Here is a 15,860-nt window from a genome sequence, read left to right on the forward strand (position 1 = left end):
AAAAACAGCACTTCACACGTGCTCCGCTACTAATGTAGTTGTGATTCTTGTAGCATCTCCGGCTAATCTTACATTTTGACTCGAGAGGACCATGAATGAAGTTCTCCTTCGGCTGATAGTAGGCCTTTTTTGCTGCACATCTTCTCTGACATTGAGAAATGAAACTCAATTTTCCCTTGCTGCTCTCCTGAGGTGGAGAGGTCCCACTCTGATATTACACCTGCCTGAAAGCAGATAAGTGTGTGTATGTGTGTACTCTAGCTCAGCCCTCACGTCCTAATTTGTAAGGTTGCAAAGGGTTGTGGGGAGCATTTGGTGTAAACATATTGTCCTTTATTTTTATTTGGGGTACCGTTGGGTTGGCAGCCAAATGCCACAGGGGTCTGAAAGCTGTCAAACTTAACATGAATATGGAATCATTTCATAACACTCCATTCTCCCCTATGATCTGATGCTTGGAGAGATTGCCTCCTGTAATAACAATAACTGTGGCTGCACATCGCTGAAAAGCCCTGGCTGTCTTTGATATAAAAAGGAAGATTATACTGCAGAACAGCTCCAGATAAAGGCTCAATCAAGAGGCATTTGTTGCCATTCCCTCAGATGAGCAGTAATTGCAGCAGTGGACTCTCATCCTCTCTATTTTTCTGCCCCTCTCTCTCTATATATATCCAAACCAATTTCCCAAAGCAGCACTTCTTTCCAGCACGAGCTCTCAGGTACACCATGGATCCGGCGCTGCATTAATTAGGATTCTGTTCATCTAGATTAATCCATCTTTAAAACTAATAGAATGCTAATGCAATTAGACCATGTCTGCAGAATGTGATGAATGCATGACTGGAAAAGCAAAAGCGTAAGGTCCACTTCCCTCAAATTCCTCTGATTAAATGACCTAATAGAGTCGGATTTCCAAGTGTTAATCCAACTCGGTTTGACACCCCACCACAGAGCGGAAAATTACGAGTAAACAGAGCATGGGCAGCAGTTTAGAGCAAGTCCTCATGCTTTTAAATGGTGGCTGCAAAGGTTATTTGCAGGAATGGAAAGTCTATTAAATTGATGGATGTTGTAAATAGTGTGTGTGTGTGTGTGTGTATATGTGGAATTAGGTTTTATGATTAGAATTATTTTTATATAGTGCATAATCTGGTATTTTAGATGCTATAACCGGAATTACAGTGCCATTCAGTGTGGCTATTGTTAATATACCAGAAAATCTTGTCAGTCATATTTAAAACAAGAATCTTTTTGACACAAAAAACACTCTAATTAAGATCCAAAATATGAGTTAGATGTTTTTTTAGTGTTATTTTAAATATTTTTTTTTCTTTTTTCCTTGTCAGCAAGATTTTTAAAAACATTTGTAATAATATAAAAATATATGTAATAATATTTTTATGTTTTTATTTAACTTTTTTATTATTTATTGTGATATTATCAAATTTTAATTTGGTGCAAACACTAAAATTGTACATTTTATCTATCATCAATATAGATTTTAGATTTTTATTAAACGTCAAATGTTCAATTGATATCAGTTTAGTTGTTGTATTTGTATGTAATAACAGTGGTCTTTTTGCAGGTGTTCTTCAGAGCTGGTGTTTTGGCTAAGCTGGAGGAGAACAGAGATATCCAGACCAGACGCAACCTCACCTTGTTTCAGGCTGCATGCAGAGGTTACCTGGCCCGACAGGCCTTCAAAAAACGAAAGGCAAGTCTGCTTTACCTCATAAAAAAAGTATTTGTACATAAATGATTTACAAAATGCATTCCCATGAAACATTTAAACCATTTTTAGCCAACTGGTTGCTTAAAAATCTTTCACTGGTTGCCACAGAAGCTAAGCAGGGTTAGACCTGTGAAGTACCTGGATTCAAGACATTCTGAGATCAGTAGTTTCTTGCTGGAAGGGATATTTGAGAGGCCTGTAGGGGTGCTCACCCAGCAGTCTGTGTGGGTCCTATAAGGCAAAGTGTCCTCCCAAGCTTGTTTCCAAAGCTGAGCGTTTTTTTTGCTTGTTTTTTTTCTGTTATTGTCAATGGAATCATTTTACAGTACATTCATCACTGAGTGCTCAGCATTTTTAAAAAGCTAATTTTTAGATGAGTGCTGGTATTTTCAGTTGCACAAAAATGCTTTGGTGGACACATGCCCTAATCCCCCAATCAAATGATGGGGACTGTAATCAGTCCTTAATTTGTGAATTGCGAGGTCCCGGAACAGATCAAGGTAATATATCCGCCATGTTACCCGAGGATGTAGTGGTGTCGTGGATAAAAGTGTAGAGCGGGGTAGGGTTGAGGGGTGTTGGATGGCTAAGCGTTAAAAGTGAAGAGGGTTGGGGAGTCATGGAAGAAAGTAAAAGTGAACAGCGAATAGAGGAGGAAGGCGGTTGAGGAGGAGGTTTTGGTAAAATTATTCAAAAGGTGCCGGATCTGGATCTGGCTTGTTTCGGCACAAATTATGCCCTGACTGTAATAAGAACTGCCCTTCGGGGAATATTACTTTGAGATCCCAACTCAACCCAATGGTGCTTCTCACATAAAGTAGGGGTGTAACTTGTCTCCTGGCCAAATTCCCGTGATTGAACCAAACAAGGCCTCTTAATAATTCTGATCTTTTAAAATGACTCTATCATCCTCTGCACATATAATGTCATGAAGGTGAGCTCATTGGCATCATTGGTCTTTGCAGCGGTGTCGCAGATACACTCAAAAAAAAAATTTTGCTGCTAGTTCAAACTACATATTTATAATAAGCTGAATCAACACAATTCTTGAGGGTTTTTGTGTGATAACTTAATTGTTTTATGTTCAATGAACTTAAATTTGTTAACAGTAACTTAATCAATTTGTGTAAAGAAAACATGAAGCAATTGTGTGGAACCCTGCATTTTTTACCGTGTAGAAGGAAGAAGAGGACAAAGTGCATTGAACCCAGAGATGTGCGACGAAATCTTCTGAGACTATTGTAAACTACTTTAAATGTACGTTACACTGTACATTTGTTTTCTGGAAGTGTTTTGTGTTTTCAAAACTTCTGTCCCTCTCTCAATGAGACCTCTCCTTGCTCGAGTTCATTTGTCATGAGGTTTGTCTCAGAGTCCATCAGAATGTCATTGCTGTCTTGAGAAAATCCCTCTGGCCGTGGCCTCTGCTGACAGATAACATTCAATCAGCGCATCTCCAGGGAAGAAGCCACCTGCCCCGCTGCCCTCCATCGCAGGCCTATCGATTCTCTTACCACTGTGTGCCCTGCACTCTTGCCTTCCCCCTTTCTGCCCATTAATTTCAGCTCTGCCACTCACTCGCTTTCTTTTTTAAGTTGAAGCCTTGTATTCCACCCTGTTGTCTCTTAGTTTGTTTCGGTCTCCCTTTGAATCTGTCATGCTTTGTACTGGTCTCTCATTCTCTCATGCTACCCTCAGTGGGATTGGCTCAGGATGTGAGGGCCAGTCCTACAGTTGCCTTTGCCTCTGTCTCTCTCTCTCTCTCTTTCTCTCTTCTAAGAAGAGTGGGCCCCTGTCTCGATAAAGTTCATGTGAAGGGAGGAGGTGGGCTCAATGCTACTTTCTTGCACCGCTGTTGGCCATTGGTGGTCAGCTGCCTTGGCAATACAACTTCATCAACATCCACTTCCTCTTTCACCATTGCACACAAACAGAGAAGGCTTTCCTTGGCACAACTTTGTTTTCAGTTTGCCTCAGAGCTCCTGACAGGAGTCAACACTGTTTGCTGGATGTTTTGCTGTAAGTAAAAGAAGCTTGAATTCGTTTTTTTGTGGGGTGTTGTTGGTATTGTAGATGTTAGACGTGTTGTTTTGGTTTTTCAGATCTTATGTGAAGTTCTTTTATTTCAGTTGTTTTAGCAGGACTCTTTGTAAACGTTGTTTTGCAATACTGATTTATTCTTGTAGGCAAGCTGCTTTATAGCTTTTGCCATCAAAGGTGTCTTGAATACTTTTAGTTTTGTTTGGTTTCTTTGACTAACATTTGGAGTAAGGATTGAGGCTTGGCATAACTGTAATTTTCTGCTTTTTGCACAATTATTCTCTTCACAAAGAGCCTTGTCTTGATGCCTCAGAATCACAGTGACCTGTCCCCAGAGGAATTTATTTCCTTAGAAAGAAATCTTTTGTCTAGCATATCAGAAACCTGTGCTTTACGCTAGACTGAGAGATCAGTCTTGGGATTTGTATTGCACTGCTCCTGTAGAAAGTGGGTCATAACCTCAGACACCCATGCACTTGTCAATGACTGTATAGTAAATAATGCTGGAGCATTCTTTTTAGGGAAATCTCTAATCTATTTACGTGACTGGATACAAACTACAGCACACAGATCTGTTTTGAATTGCTAAATGCAGCATTAGACTGATAACAAATAAAACATTGTCCTGAAAGTGTGTGGTAAGAAACTGAATATACTGAATGAGTTGTGTATGGGGCGTCACGGTGGTGTAGTGAGTAGCACGATCGCCTCACAGCAAGAAGGTTGCTGGTTCGAGCCCCGGCTGGGTCAGTTGGCATTTCTGTGTAGAGTTTGCATGTTCTACCCATGTTTCCATGGTTCCCATGCTTTGGACAATAACTGTAAAGTAGTCATCACCTTCTAAAGCAGTGTGTGAAGTTTGCTGGTAATTGATTTCAATTTAGTGTCTAAAAAACATGCAAAAATATCTCAAAAATGTTTACTGGTGGATTTCTTTAGCAAACTAATTCTTCAACAAGTCTTAGTCTTTCCAATGACATATAGTTTGTCATGATTAGGATTTAATTGCAAAAATAATTATGTAAACTTGTGTGTCACGGTGTCACAGTGGGTAGCACGATTGCCTCACAGCAAGAAGGTCGCTGGTTCGAGTCCCGGCTGGGCAAGCTGACGTTTCTGTGAGGACTTTGCATGCTCTCCCTGTGTTGGTGTGGGTTTCCTTCAGGGCTCCAGTTACCCCTACACTCCAAAGACATGACTTGAATAAGCTAAATTGTCAGAAGTGAATGTGTGTGAGTGTGTATGGGTGTTTCCCAGTGTTGGGTTGCAACTGGAAGGGCATCTGCTGCATAAAACATATAAGTTGGCAGTTCATTCCGCTGTGGCCACCCCTGATTGATAGGGACTAAGCCGAAAAGAAAATGAATGAATGAATGAATGAATGAATGAATGAGTTGTGTATAAGCATGTTGAGAGTGCACATACAGTTTGTTTGCACGTCAATACCAGACTCATGCATGCCTACTTTACAGCTCCTGTACATCACAGAAGTATTCTCTACCTTAATGGCATCCCTCATGTCTAAATGGGACTATTGAGCTTGTCTTTGTCCAAAAGAGAAGTGCAGCTTTCGGCTCACCTGCCACATTCTGTGGTGCAATGGTTTTATGTTCCATTCAGACTGTATTTAACACCAAACTAATGCATGAAGGTTTGCATTCTTCAGCACCAATAAAAATATATGACAGAGCACAAAGTAAACACATTTAAAATATATAAAAAATATGTATATCTCAAATAATTCCCTTTTTAATCCTATTTATGCAAAAAACTTGAATATTGAGCTGTTCACCCACATACATAACTGGAAAAGTATATTTGAATAAATTCAGATTTGAACAAATTGAACTAATATCAGTGGTTTTACATGATGTCTCTAGATATTTCTTCCTATCTGTTGTTTTGTTTCTGGCTCATATATAATCTTCAAATTGAACCAGTAGTCTGATAATTAGGTGTCTGTCTATATAAGGCTACAAGGAACCCTGACCTAGTGAAGAAAACAGTCTTAGACTTTAGAATCTCAGTATCATATCCTCTTCTGAATCTAAAAGCTGAATGGAAAATGGAAGTGGAAAGACCTGAGTGCGTGATGATGCCGTTTCTGTTTTGTCGGATACATTTAACAATGTCAAGACAAGAAGCGTTGAGTAGAATCGTTACGGCAGATTCCTGAGAGACTAACGTGTGAGAGACCAAGCTTCCTCTCTCAAACCACAGCTGCCACAATGCAAAATCAATTTGCTTGTTTCTCTCTCAGATCGATAATGGAGGGATCTCAGCACCTTGAAGTCTGTTCCCGTTTTAGCGGTGTGTTCTAAGCCCTCGGTCCCTTTGGATTTCTCTGTCTTTTCTTTCTCTTTTCTTCTGTTTGTCTCTGTGGGGGGGCGTCTGAACAGAGAACGTCTCCACGTGGGCTTCCTTTGAAGCACGCCGGCCCGTTCCTTCCAAATTTTCCTTTGACGTTCAGCGAAAACAACACTAGAGGGAGCTGGGAATTTCACAAATGCCAATCGTGTGTCTAATTAACTCATCGCCTAAAGACACGAGTGTAAACAGGTGCCCTCGCCGACACATGTGACTGCGCTCCAATGTCCTCCCGTTCTTGCGTGCGGATGAAAACCACATGCTGATCCGTATTCAAATTCACACACCTGTTGGAGAGACGTGTGACTGACATTTGAATTCGTCTCCATTTGCACGTAACATTTAGTTCCCCCTGCCAGGCCTCAGGGCTCACAGGCATCATTTCCTCCAGACGGCCATTTTAATTAGGAAGCTCTTCCCGATTTCGTCGTCTCTTACAAGCTGTTTAGATGGCTGTTTGTGGCATTTGTTGTGGTCAAAGCGTGGCAAATGAGCTGCGGTGCATATGTCGGCCACGCGCCGCCTCTGTTCTGTGCCGAAGGTTTCTCGGCGTGACAAATTAGACATAGCCTGGACTGGATGCACGCAGACTCGGGCCTGTTAATGTGCTGAATCGGGCCTGTCTAATTGGGTTTCCAGATAATCCCCTATTATTTGAATCGTCCCTGTTCCTGCAGCATGTAAATCTTACGCAGGGTTTAAATCAGCTGCCAAGTAGTATTGAAGTTTAATTGAATTACTCAAAGGAGCTCGGGGCTTTTGCTTCTAGCTGCATTTTCTACACAGTTGGTAGGACTCCAGAATCACTCCTTTGTATTGCCTTTGTGTCGGCCTCCTTGAAGAGAACGTGTTTGTTTTCTATTTTATTCTTTCTGTGATCAACACCATTAAATGGGTGTTTTGCTGAGGGTGAGTATGTGAGGCGTGTTAACGTCTGCTTGATAAAGTACAAAAACTCTGTTGTGCAGAGAAACGCATCCCTGCCGTAAAATGCACCCGCTCTGAAAATTGCATCAATTAACTGAAATTGATTTAAAATAACAATAATAGAGTTATAAAACTAATGAGAGTGACTAAGGTGAGTTTCATGAAGGAACCCTTCCCCCAAAGAAGATAAAAATATATAAATAGATGGACTTTAAATACCGTACAGATGAGATTATGAATTGTTTTATGTGTGGTTAATTTAAAAAAGAAACAACAATTTAATGTGTTCCATGTGGCCTAAATGTCTATTTAAAACACATAAAAAACTAACTAAAAGCCTACACTACAGCCAATATTATTGTTGTACTTTTATTTGTAAACCTAGTGCATTTTAAAATGCGTTTCACTTCTTGTCCTTGTTTTATCCATCAAAACAATCCCCATTTACGTTTTAATCAATTATGGCCTTTGATTTATTTATTTTTTTTAGAGAATGCTAATGAAAGTTTATGAAGGGGTGCATTTTCTGGCAGGGGTGCGTTTCTCGGCACAACAACTTTCTTTTTTGAAAGTTTTATCTGTTTAATAAATAAAATGAACAAATATATACCTTTAATTTTAAATATAACTTTTTATTTTATAAATGCTAGATTTGTAGATTATATTCATATATCATTTTGTTTATACATTAATTTTATTAATAAAAACATTCTAAATATTACACTTTATTTTCATTGCAAACATTATTTCGGAATATACAATTACATTAGATACAAATACAATGACAATATTCAATAAGTAAGCTTAAAAAACACTTTTCCTTTAAACTGGCACATATTTATCTCGTATTTAATGCTAACTTCTTGGCTCTACAGTTTGATTGTACCTCTCTAGATGTTCATAGCATGTAATCCTTCAGGAAACCTTGGATTTAAGAGTCCCACCCTCGGGCTTATTGACCGCACTGTAGACGACAGTCTCTGATCTGAAAAGGTTCATTCAGAGCCGGTTCCCTCAAGGGAAGCTCTTTGACCATGGGGCCCTGCGCCTCCAAACACAGGCCTGCTATTGTCCATCTGGCCTCTGATTGGTTTCAACTGTACTTCACAAGCTCCAAACCAAAATACCTGCTCTATTTCTCACCAGTTGGAAGCACACATATAATCATAAATGCTTGTGTTTTTCAGATCCAGGACTTGGCGATCCGCTGCATCCAGAAAAACATCAAGAAGAACCGTGGCGTGAAAGGCTGGCCCTGGTGGAAGCTCTTCACCACCGTCCGTCCCCTCATCGAAGTTCAGCTCACTGAGGAGCAGATCCGCGGCAAAGACGTAAGCATTTCTCCGCCAGCCACTTTAAATGATCTAAATCGCAATGTCATGTTCAGGTTTTTACCTTTTGACAATTGAAAGCCCATCTGTGTGGCTTTTAATGCCCCTCCTAGTTTCTCCACCCTGCGGGGATCCCTCTCAAATTCAACTTCAGCACCCAAAGCGCCCATCTCTTTGATTACTGTCTCTGCAGCTTCGCCTCAATCCCAGTGTTTGTAGATTTATGTGTGTGCGTGCTTGTGGCAGCACTGTGTGCATGCATACATTACCTATGTAGCTGCTGGATCAAAAGCAACTGTGCTTGCCGCAGGGGAGTGCATTAGCATGTCACAGAGCGAGTGTGTGTGCATTTCGTCCGCTAGGCCGCATCCCGCTGAGTGCTGCGTAGCCATGCAGTCAGACGTACTCCCTGCGAGAGACAGACGGGTGCTGACACTGCCTCCAAACAGCCAGCTTTTAAAAAAACAAACACAGAGTCACTATCTCCTCTGCACAAACAGCCTTCAGAGCTGCAAAACGATTGGCTGTAGCAGACGATTCTCTCAAGTTACCCAAAGAAAAGTTTTGGAAAGTGGGAGGAGGAGGTGGTTTGGGGTAATAGTCGATGTCTGTCATTCTGCGTTTCTAATTTATCTCACCTGCCTGTCTCTATTCTTTGCTAAAAATAGGGGCTGTCATCGTGTCCCAATGAGTGATTGTCTGCGGTCATTTCTCTGTATATCAGCTGAATTTCGTGACACCCTATGTTTCTGTCTGTGGTATTGTGGCGTTCTGAATATTGGTGGTGTGTCTTTAGGAGGAAATTCAGCTGCTCAAGTCGAAGCTGGAGAAGGTAGAAAAGGAGAGGAACGAGTTGAGACTCAATAGCGACCGGTTGGAAAGCAAGGTATGTGCTGAAGTCACAGTGTTTATGCTGTGATTTACTATATTACACAGTTGCATGCTCATTCATTGCAATTGATACCAACATCAGTGCAATTGTATTATTATTATTTTTTAAAATATAATTTTCAAGTTAAGTTGAGCTTTATTGTCATTCTGCTACGTGTTTGAACCTACAGAGGAACAAAATATCATGTCTCGCAGGACAATGATGCTACATAGATTAATCATAAATACAAACACAGCACTGGACATAAGAGCTATGAAGCAACCTTAAATACCTCTTGCACAATATTAAAGCTTAAATTATTTGAATTAAATTATTTTATATTAAACGAAATTTTTTAAATAAACATCAATAACAAATGGGTTATAATAATAATAATTGCTTGGTTTAGGACTTGTGGAGCTGCGCATTGATGGATTTGCTCTTCAGTGTTAGGGCTTTCAGTGAAAATTAAACCACACTGAACTGAACAAAACTAAATTTCTGCTCTGAAAACTGGACTGACACAGTTTTAATTTATTAGAACTTCTATGTTAAGCAGCTTTGACACAATGTTCATTGTTAAAGCACTATAGAAATAAAGATAAATTGAATTATAATTAAGGGTCAGACAGAACCTGCGGTCATTTTTTAACTATTTCTGCTCTGAATTTTGTAAAAAAATCTTTTTTTGCAGAATGATTTTGGTAGTATAGTAACTAAAAACTTAATTTATGAACTTTTGTTAAAATGTTTTATTAAATTTGGTGAACAAAGCAAGTCCCTCATATAGTATATCTACTAAAAGACAGAAATTATTACTTTACAAACTGTATTGTAAATATATCATATGAACATTTTCATATTAGCTAATAATATTGCTGAAAAAAATTGAATAAATGAAAACTGAAATAAATATAAATTTACACACATTTACACAAGTTAACAAATAGATTTAATGATGGGCTAAAAAATCGGTGTGCGCAGATTCCGTGTGGGCCTAGTTGTAATGTAATGAAATAAATTAAGAAAACTATTAATATTGTTTTAATTTGATAGAGAAATATGTATGTTTAAAATGTTATATAAACAGCATTAACTAATGGGTTTTAATGTAATGACATCAATTATTAGGAATTATTAGGAAAACTTTATACTGCATATTGATTTGTGGCTAACATAAATATCTCTTTAAATAAAATCTAAATCAGTTATTTGTGCAGCATAATATAAAATATTTAAATTTCCTTTATTGTATAATATACCATATATGCTGCAATTATACAGCAATATGATCATTATTATTCCAATGAACAAAATGATTGTTCTCTTGGCACTAAAAAGCATTACAGCAAATTAAGAATTAATCTAAACAATTAATGTAACAAATTAATTAAAGTTCACAACAATATTAAGTTTTCAAGTGAATGATAATGAATAACAAATCAACATCAACTACATATTAAATACATAACACTGCTAATAAATTCTATAAATAAACTTAATCAACTAAGAGGTATTTTCTTTCTTCATACAAATGATTAAACAAATCAGCTAATGTAATAAACTGGTCTATTAGAATAAATTGACACTTCAGGTTGCAATCTAGAAATCTGTATTTGATAGATACAGTATGCCTTTCTGCTGTTGTTGCTCAATATGATAGCATCCTTCATTAAATGAAGCACATGATAGCATAGGCATTCTTGATAAAGTTCCTACTTTAAGGCAAGACACGTTTATTTATATAGCACATTTCATACACTGTGGCAATTCAAAGTGCTTTACATAAACAGGAATAAAAGAGACAAGTAAAAATAAAATAGAAACAAATAATATGAAAACAGCGTAAAGACAGTTTTTCCATATTCTAAAACACCAGTGTATCATATTTTCTCATTTTAGTCTGTGACTCCCCATTCTGGTGATCATCCCCCCTTTGAGTACTTTTTCGGTACCTATTAAGTACTAAACATACATTCACAGTACGGTTACGTTCCTACAAAAATCTAGGGGTTAAAAATAAATAGAAACAAACAAATGAAGAAAGAAGGGAGCGTATTTTAAGTGAACTGCCACTAGATCCAGAATTATCAGACAACAACACATTCTTGATCAACTTTTTGATCACCATCAATTATTTTTGTTTATCTTTTTTTATCGGAAAAATAAATAAGTAAATTAAATTTTAAAGGACATTATACAAAAACAAAAATAATACCTCAGGATATGGGAGTCCAAAATAACAATCAAAACAGTCCAATAACTAATTTAAAGGCAAACTATCTTTCCCAACAAATAAAAATTCCAGAAGAAAGAAAAATATTGGAAAAATCTGACAATGCAATATTTTGGTTTGCTGCAAAATAAATATTGTGATATGAATATAATTTGACCAGATGATTTAAATAGCTCTTTTCAAAAAGATTTGATTGGTCACACTTTACAATCAGGTTCATTAGGTAAGGTTAAGTAATGCATTTACTAACATGAACAAACAATGAACAATACAACTACTACACTATTTAATCATTTTGATAATCGTTAGTTAATGAAAATACAGTTGTTCATTGTTAGTTCATGTTAACTCATGGTGCATTAACTAATGTTAACAAGCATGGACTTGAATGTTATTAATAGATTAGTAAATGTTCAATTATGATAAATAAATGCTGTACAAGTGTTTTTCATGAATGGTTCATGTTAGTAAATACATTAACTAATGAACCTTATTGTAAAGTGTCACCATATAATGTAATTTAGATTGACTGGGATTATCAAGACTTTTTCTATGTGGTGCATTTGCATTAAATGTAATAAATTAGAAGAATATAAAAATATGACTATAAAGAGATTTTCTATGGAGTCTGACAGTATTCAAATACAAAAAATTAAACAATCAAACGCAAAATAACAGTCATCATTGCATACATGTAGACAATAATATAAAAATAATATCTTTATCCTTTAATCTTTAATCAATTTTCTAATCCTGACTATTGCGGATACATTGCAATATCGATGCTCAAACACTATATTGTTCAGCCCTAGTTCACAGTATATACAAAATCACACCATTACACCCAAACACAGTCACAGAAACCCACATCTCTCACTATCAGCATTGGACTGTTACCAAAATACCATCATCTCTGTGTGAAATATGTGAGCGATGATATAGATGTGAAGTGTTGCATGTGGATGCGAGATGAGCTCATACACTACACTGAAGTTTGCATCTAGTACACACACACCTCATGTTTGCCTCATTATTTTTATATTTCAGATCACAGAACTGTCATCAGAGCTTGCCGATGAGAGGAACACTGGCGAATCTGCCTCGCAGCTGCTGGAGTCCGAGACCTCGGAGAGACTGAGGCTGGAGAAAGACATGAAGGATCTACAGGTACAACACACCCACACACTTCAGAACAGATTCAGAGTTTTGACTTTTCTGTAAGGAATCTCCTCATGCCTGAAATAGATATTTTCTGGCAATGCAGTCCAAGCAGCAGAGCATGAGCCGTATACAAATTTTGTCATCTTGCATTAAATATCTATGCGAAAGATGTAGTGTGTGAGCGAGTGTCTGCAGGTATTTGTCTGTGTGTGGTGTGTTTTATGTGTCTTCTAGGCTCAGAGTTGCCTGTGTGAGCAGATGGTCTGGGTATTTCCCTGTAGAACAGTGAGCTGATGTGCTTTGCGTCCCTCTGTGTGTGTGTGTGTGTGTGTGTGTGTGTGTGTGTGTGTGTGTGTGTGTGTGTGTGTGTGTGTGTGTGTGTGTGTGTGTGTGTGTGTGTGTGTGTGTGTGTGTGTGTGTGTGTGTGTGTGTGTGTGTCAGGCCAAGTTTGACGCTATGAAGAAGCAGACAGAGTCTATGGAGATGGAGGTAATGGAGGCACGGCTAATACGCGCATCGGAGCTCAACGGGGAAATGGATGACGATGACACTGGTGAGTTTGTGGTGGCATTTCCTGGAGTGAGCAAAGTCAGAAATGCAACTGTTTCCACCTGGTATCAACATGCATTTCAAGTGATCCACTTACAAGCGTTTCTAGCAGGTATTAACATTCATTCAAAACCCGTGTGTTTGGGTTTTGTTGAGACTTTTTCCGCTCATTACGTCACAATCTACAGGCAGGGGTTCGGGTGGTTTGAAAGACCCACCCCTCACTTACAAAGGGCCAGAATTTGTCCCATACAACAACGCTTCTGTACAGTGTACGCTTCTAGAGCCTACAGCTAATCAATCTGTCAGATTATGAAGTGCATTCAAGTTCTAAAGAAAAATATAAATGATGAATGATCTTAAATAAAACAAATACATTTATAGATATGGTGTAACTTTACTCACATGGGAAACGGAGGCCACGTGAATGGTTTGTAAGCACAATTAAGTGCACACAGCATCCCATATCATCTGATAATTGTTAGAAATAAGTCCAAAAGGCAACTGACTGTGTAAAGCACAATAAAGCAAAACAAAAAATAATGAATATGCCGAGTTCAGTGGCTAATCTGCCGGAGTCAGCTGAGGTGAAGTGACGGCTACCAGCGAGAGCTAGCTGTCACTCTAGTAGCCACGCCCTAATTATGGAAACTTAATATAGCCTAATATAAAGGAAAGGGATGAGTTGTCATGAAGGGTAATATTAGCTTTATGAACCAAAATCGCTCCTTGTACCAGGATTTTCTGTTGTAAAGTTGGCCATTCTAACAGTGGGCTCAATTAAAATTTGCTCTATTATGGAGCCAGGACTAGCGGAATTTCGATGAATTGCAGTTTCAGTTACTTCCGTATTGGCTTCCCGAGGTAGAGCGGGAGGTTGCCGCTTAGTCTTCTCATGTAGGAGGTATTGTAATTCTGGCTTTAACTGTATGCCTGTTACAGTAATTGATAAATCAACATATCGCACAATACATTGACATGACCTCGGTATTTTTTAGGTGACACAATATATATCTCCCATCATATTTACATAAAAATAAATGTCAGCATCATTTGATCTGATTGTACAGCCTCATCCATATAATCTCTGTTGGAGGTGTCTGAGAGCTCAGGGAACTCCTTTAGAAACGATGTTTACTGACAAATTCTTACATTTTCCTGAAAACTGCTGAATCTTTGGAAGAAGTTGAGCTCTGTTTCAAAGCCACAAAGTGACAAAGCAAAATGGCACACTTTCACAAATAACATTAAAGGACATTTACATTGGACATCTCTGATGTCGATGTTTATATTAGGGCATTTACTTTTACAGAATCTGAATTATAACTTCTAAGCCTGTCTTAAAATGGCAATAGTATTATTATTATTTATTGCAATAATTTTTGGAAAAAATTTAATCCAGTATCACACAACAAATTAACTTATCGTGACAGGCCTAAATCTACACTGAATTTATAGGGTAGCTCAGCGCACTATTCTTACCACTAGTCTTGCATATTTTAAATTTGAATTTTTGCTGTTTGAACATTCAACTACATACGCTCCGTCACTAACTGCATATAAATGAACAATTTTACTGGTATAGTCAAATATTGGGCATTATGAGGATATTTGGCATGGCATGATTCCTTTGTGCATTATTAAAAATGCTCGCTGTGTCCTGCCTCTCCTCCTGAATTTACATCATAAGACTAAACCATCCAAAATGCTTTGCATAATCATACTATTAAAACTAAATGCGATGTGGTGATTTTAATTTTACACTTTTACTTCGCAAAGTACCACTCCAGCATGCACGCTCTTCAGATGATCACATGCATCACGGTTCTAATAGCAAAACACATCAGAATGACAATTCCCAAACTTCAGAGCATTTCATTTCATACTTCAAAGTCAATTAAAAATGACAACTTAGTCACCGTCTTTTCATGCGCAAATGTCTGTGTTTAGAACAGCATGTGCGTTGTCAATCTATTATTTTATAAATCCAGCAAGTCTCTTGAGAACATCTTGGATTTAGATTAAACTGCTCAATTGATTATCTTTATGTCTTTATGAAATAATTTAAATATATTAGGCTTCAGGGGAATTGGCTTTCTGAATGGAACAGAAATCAATCAGGTTTCATTAAAAAATGTCCCATTTGAATTTAGAAGATGAATAAAACAAGTTTAAAAAGACACGAGAGTGAGTACATGATGACAGTTTTAGAATGACTTTACCTTCTAAATACAGTAAGATGTGTCTGAAAAAAAAGTAACTCTACCTAACCAATCACATTATTCACATTAATGCTACAAATTGTTACATTTAGTCTAATGTGTACAAGCTTAAAGCTTTTAGACGGTGTTTAGTTTCCCTCATCTGTGGTTGGATTGATAAAAATGCATTTTGATGCCAGCTGTAAATGGGACCTCAGAAAAGGGATTCCCTCCTGATGGCTGAGCTTTGAGCGAAAACTATCAGAGCCTTCCTGAATGGTTTTGGCAGAATTGAAGGGTTATCTGGGAGGATTTCCCTGAGTTTGGCGGCCCATGACTCTCTGGTGAGGAGTTGAGCTTCAGGTGTGCTGAGCGGTTCAGCTTGGCACCTCCAGACAAATGAGAAAATAATCTGTAGCATCAGAGCTGCTGCTCCTCATTAAGC

General features: G+C 37.9%; 1 protein-coding gene across 50 annotated transcripts in view; it reads left to right on the forward strand.

Annotated features, from left to right (window-relative positions):
* The window catches only part of myo18ab (myosin XVIIIA b), a 173,038-nt gene that overhangs the window by 115,288 nt on the left and 41,890 nt on the right, over positions 1-15,860 (forward strand). For all 50 annotated transcript variants that reach the window (XM_087283058.1, XM_087283060.1, XM_087283063.1 and 47 more), the window contains 5 exons: positions 1,586-1,714; positions 8,254-8,397; positions 9,194-9,283; positions 12,552-12,671; positions 13,107-13,218. In XM_087283058.1, coding sequence (XP_087139184.1) covers positions 1,586-1,714; positions 8,254-8,397; positions 9,194-9,283; positions 12,552-12,671; positions 13,107-13,218 — 595 coding nt within the window. The remainder of the gene's footprint in view (positions 1-1,585; positions 1,715-8,253; positions 8,398-9,193; positions 9,284-12,551; positions 12,672-13,106; positions 13,219-15,860) is intronic.

Source organism: Danio rerio, chromosome 15, assembly GCF_052040795.2.
Source record: "Danio rerio strain M-AB ecotype USA chromosome 15, GRCz13ab, whole genome shotgun sequence".
In the NCBI taxonomy this organism is placed as follows: Eukaryota; Metazoa; Chordata; class Actinopteri; order Cypriniformes; family Danionidae; genus Danio; species Danio rerio.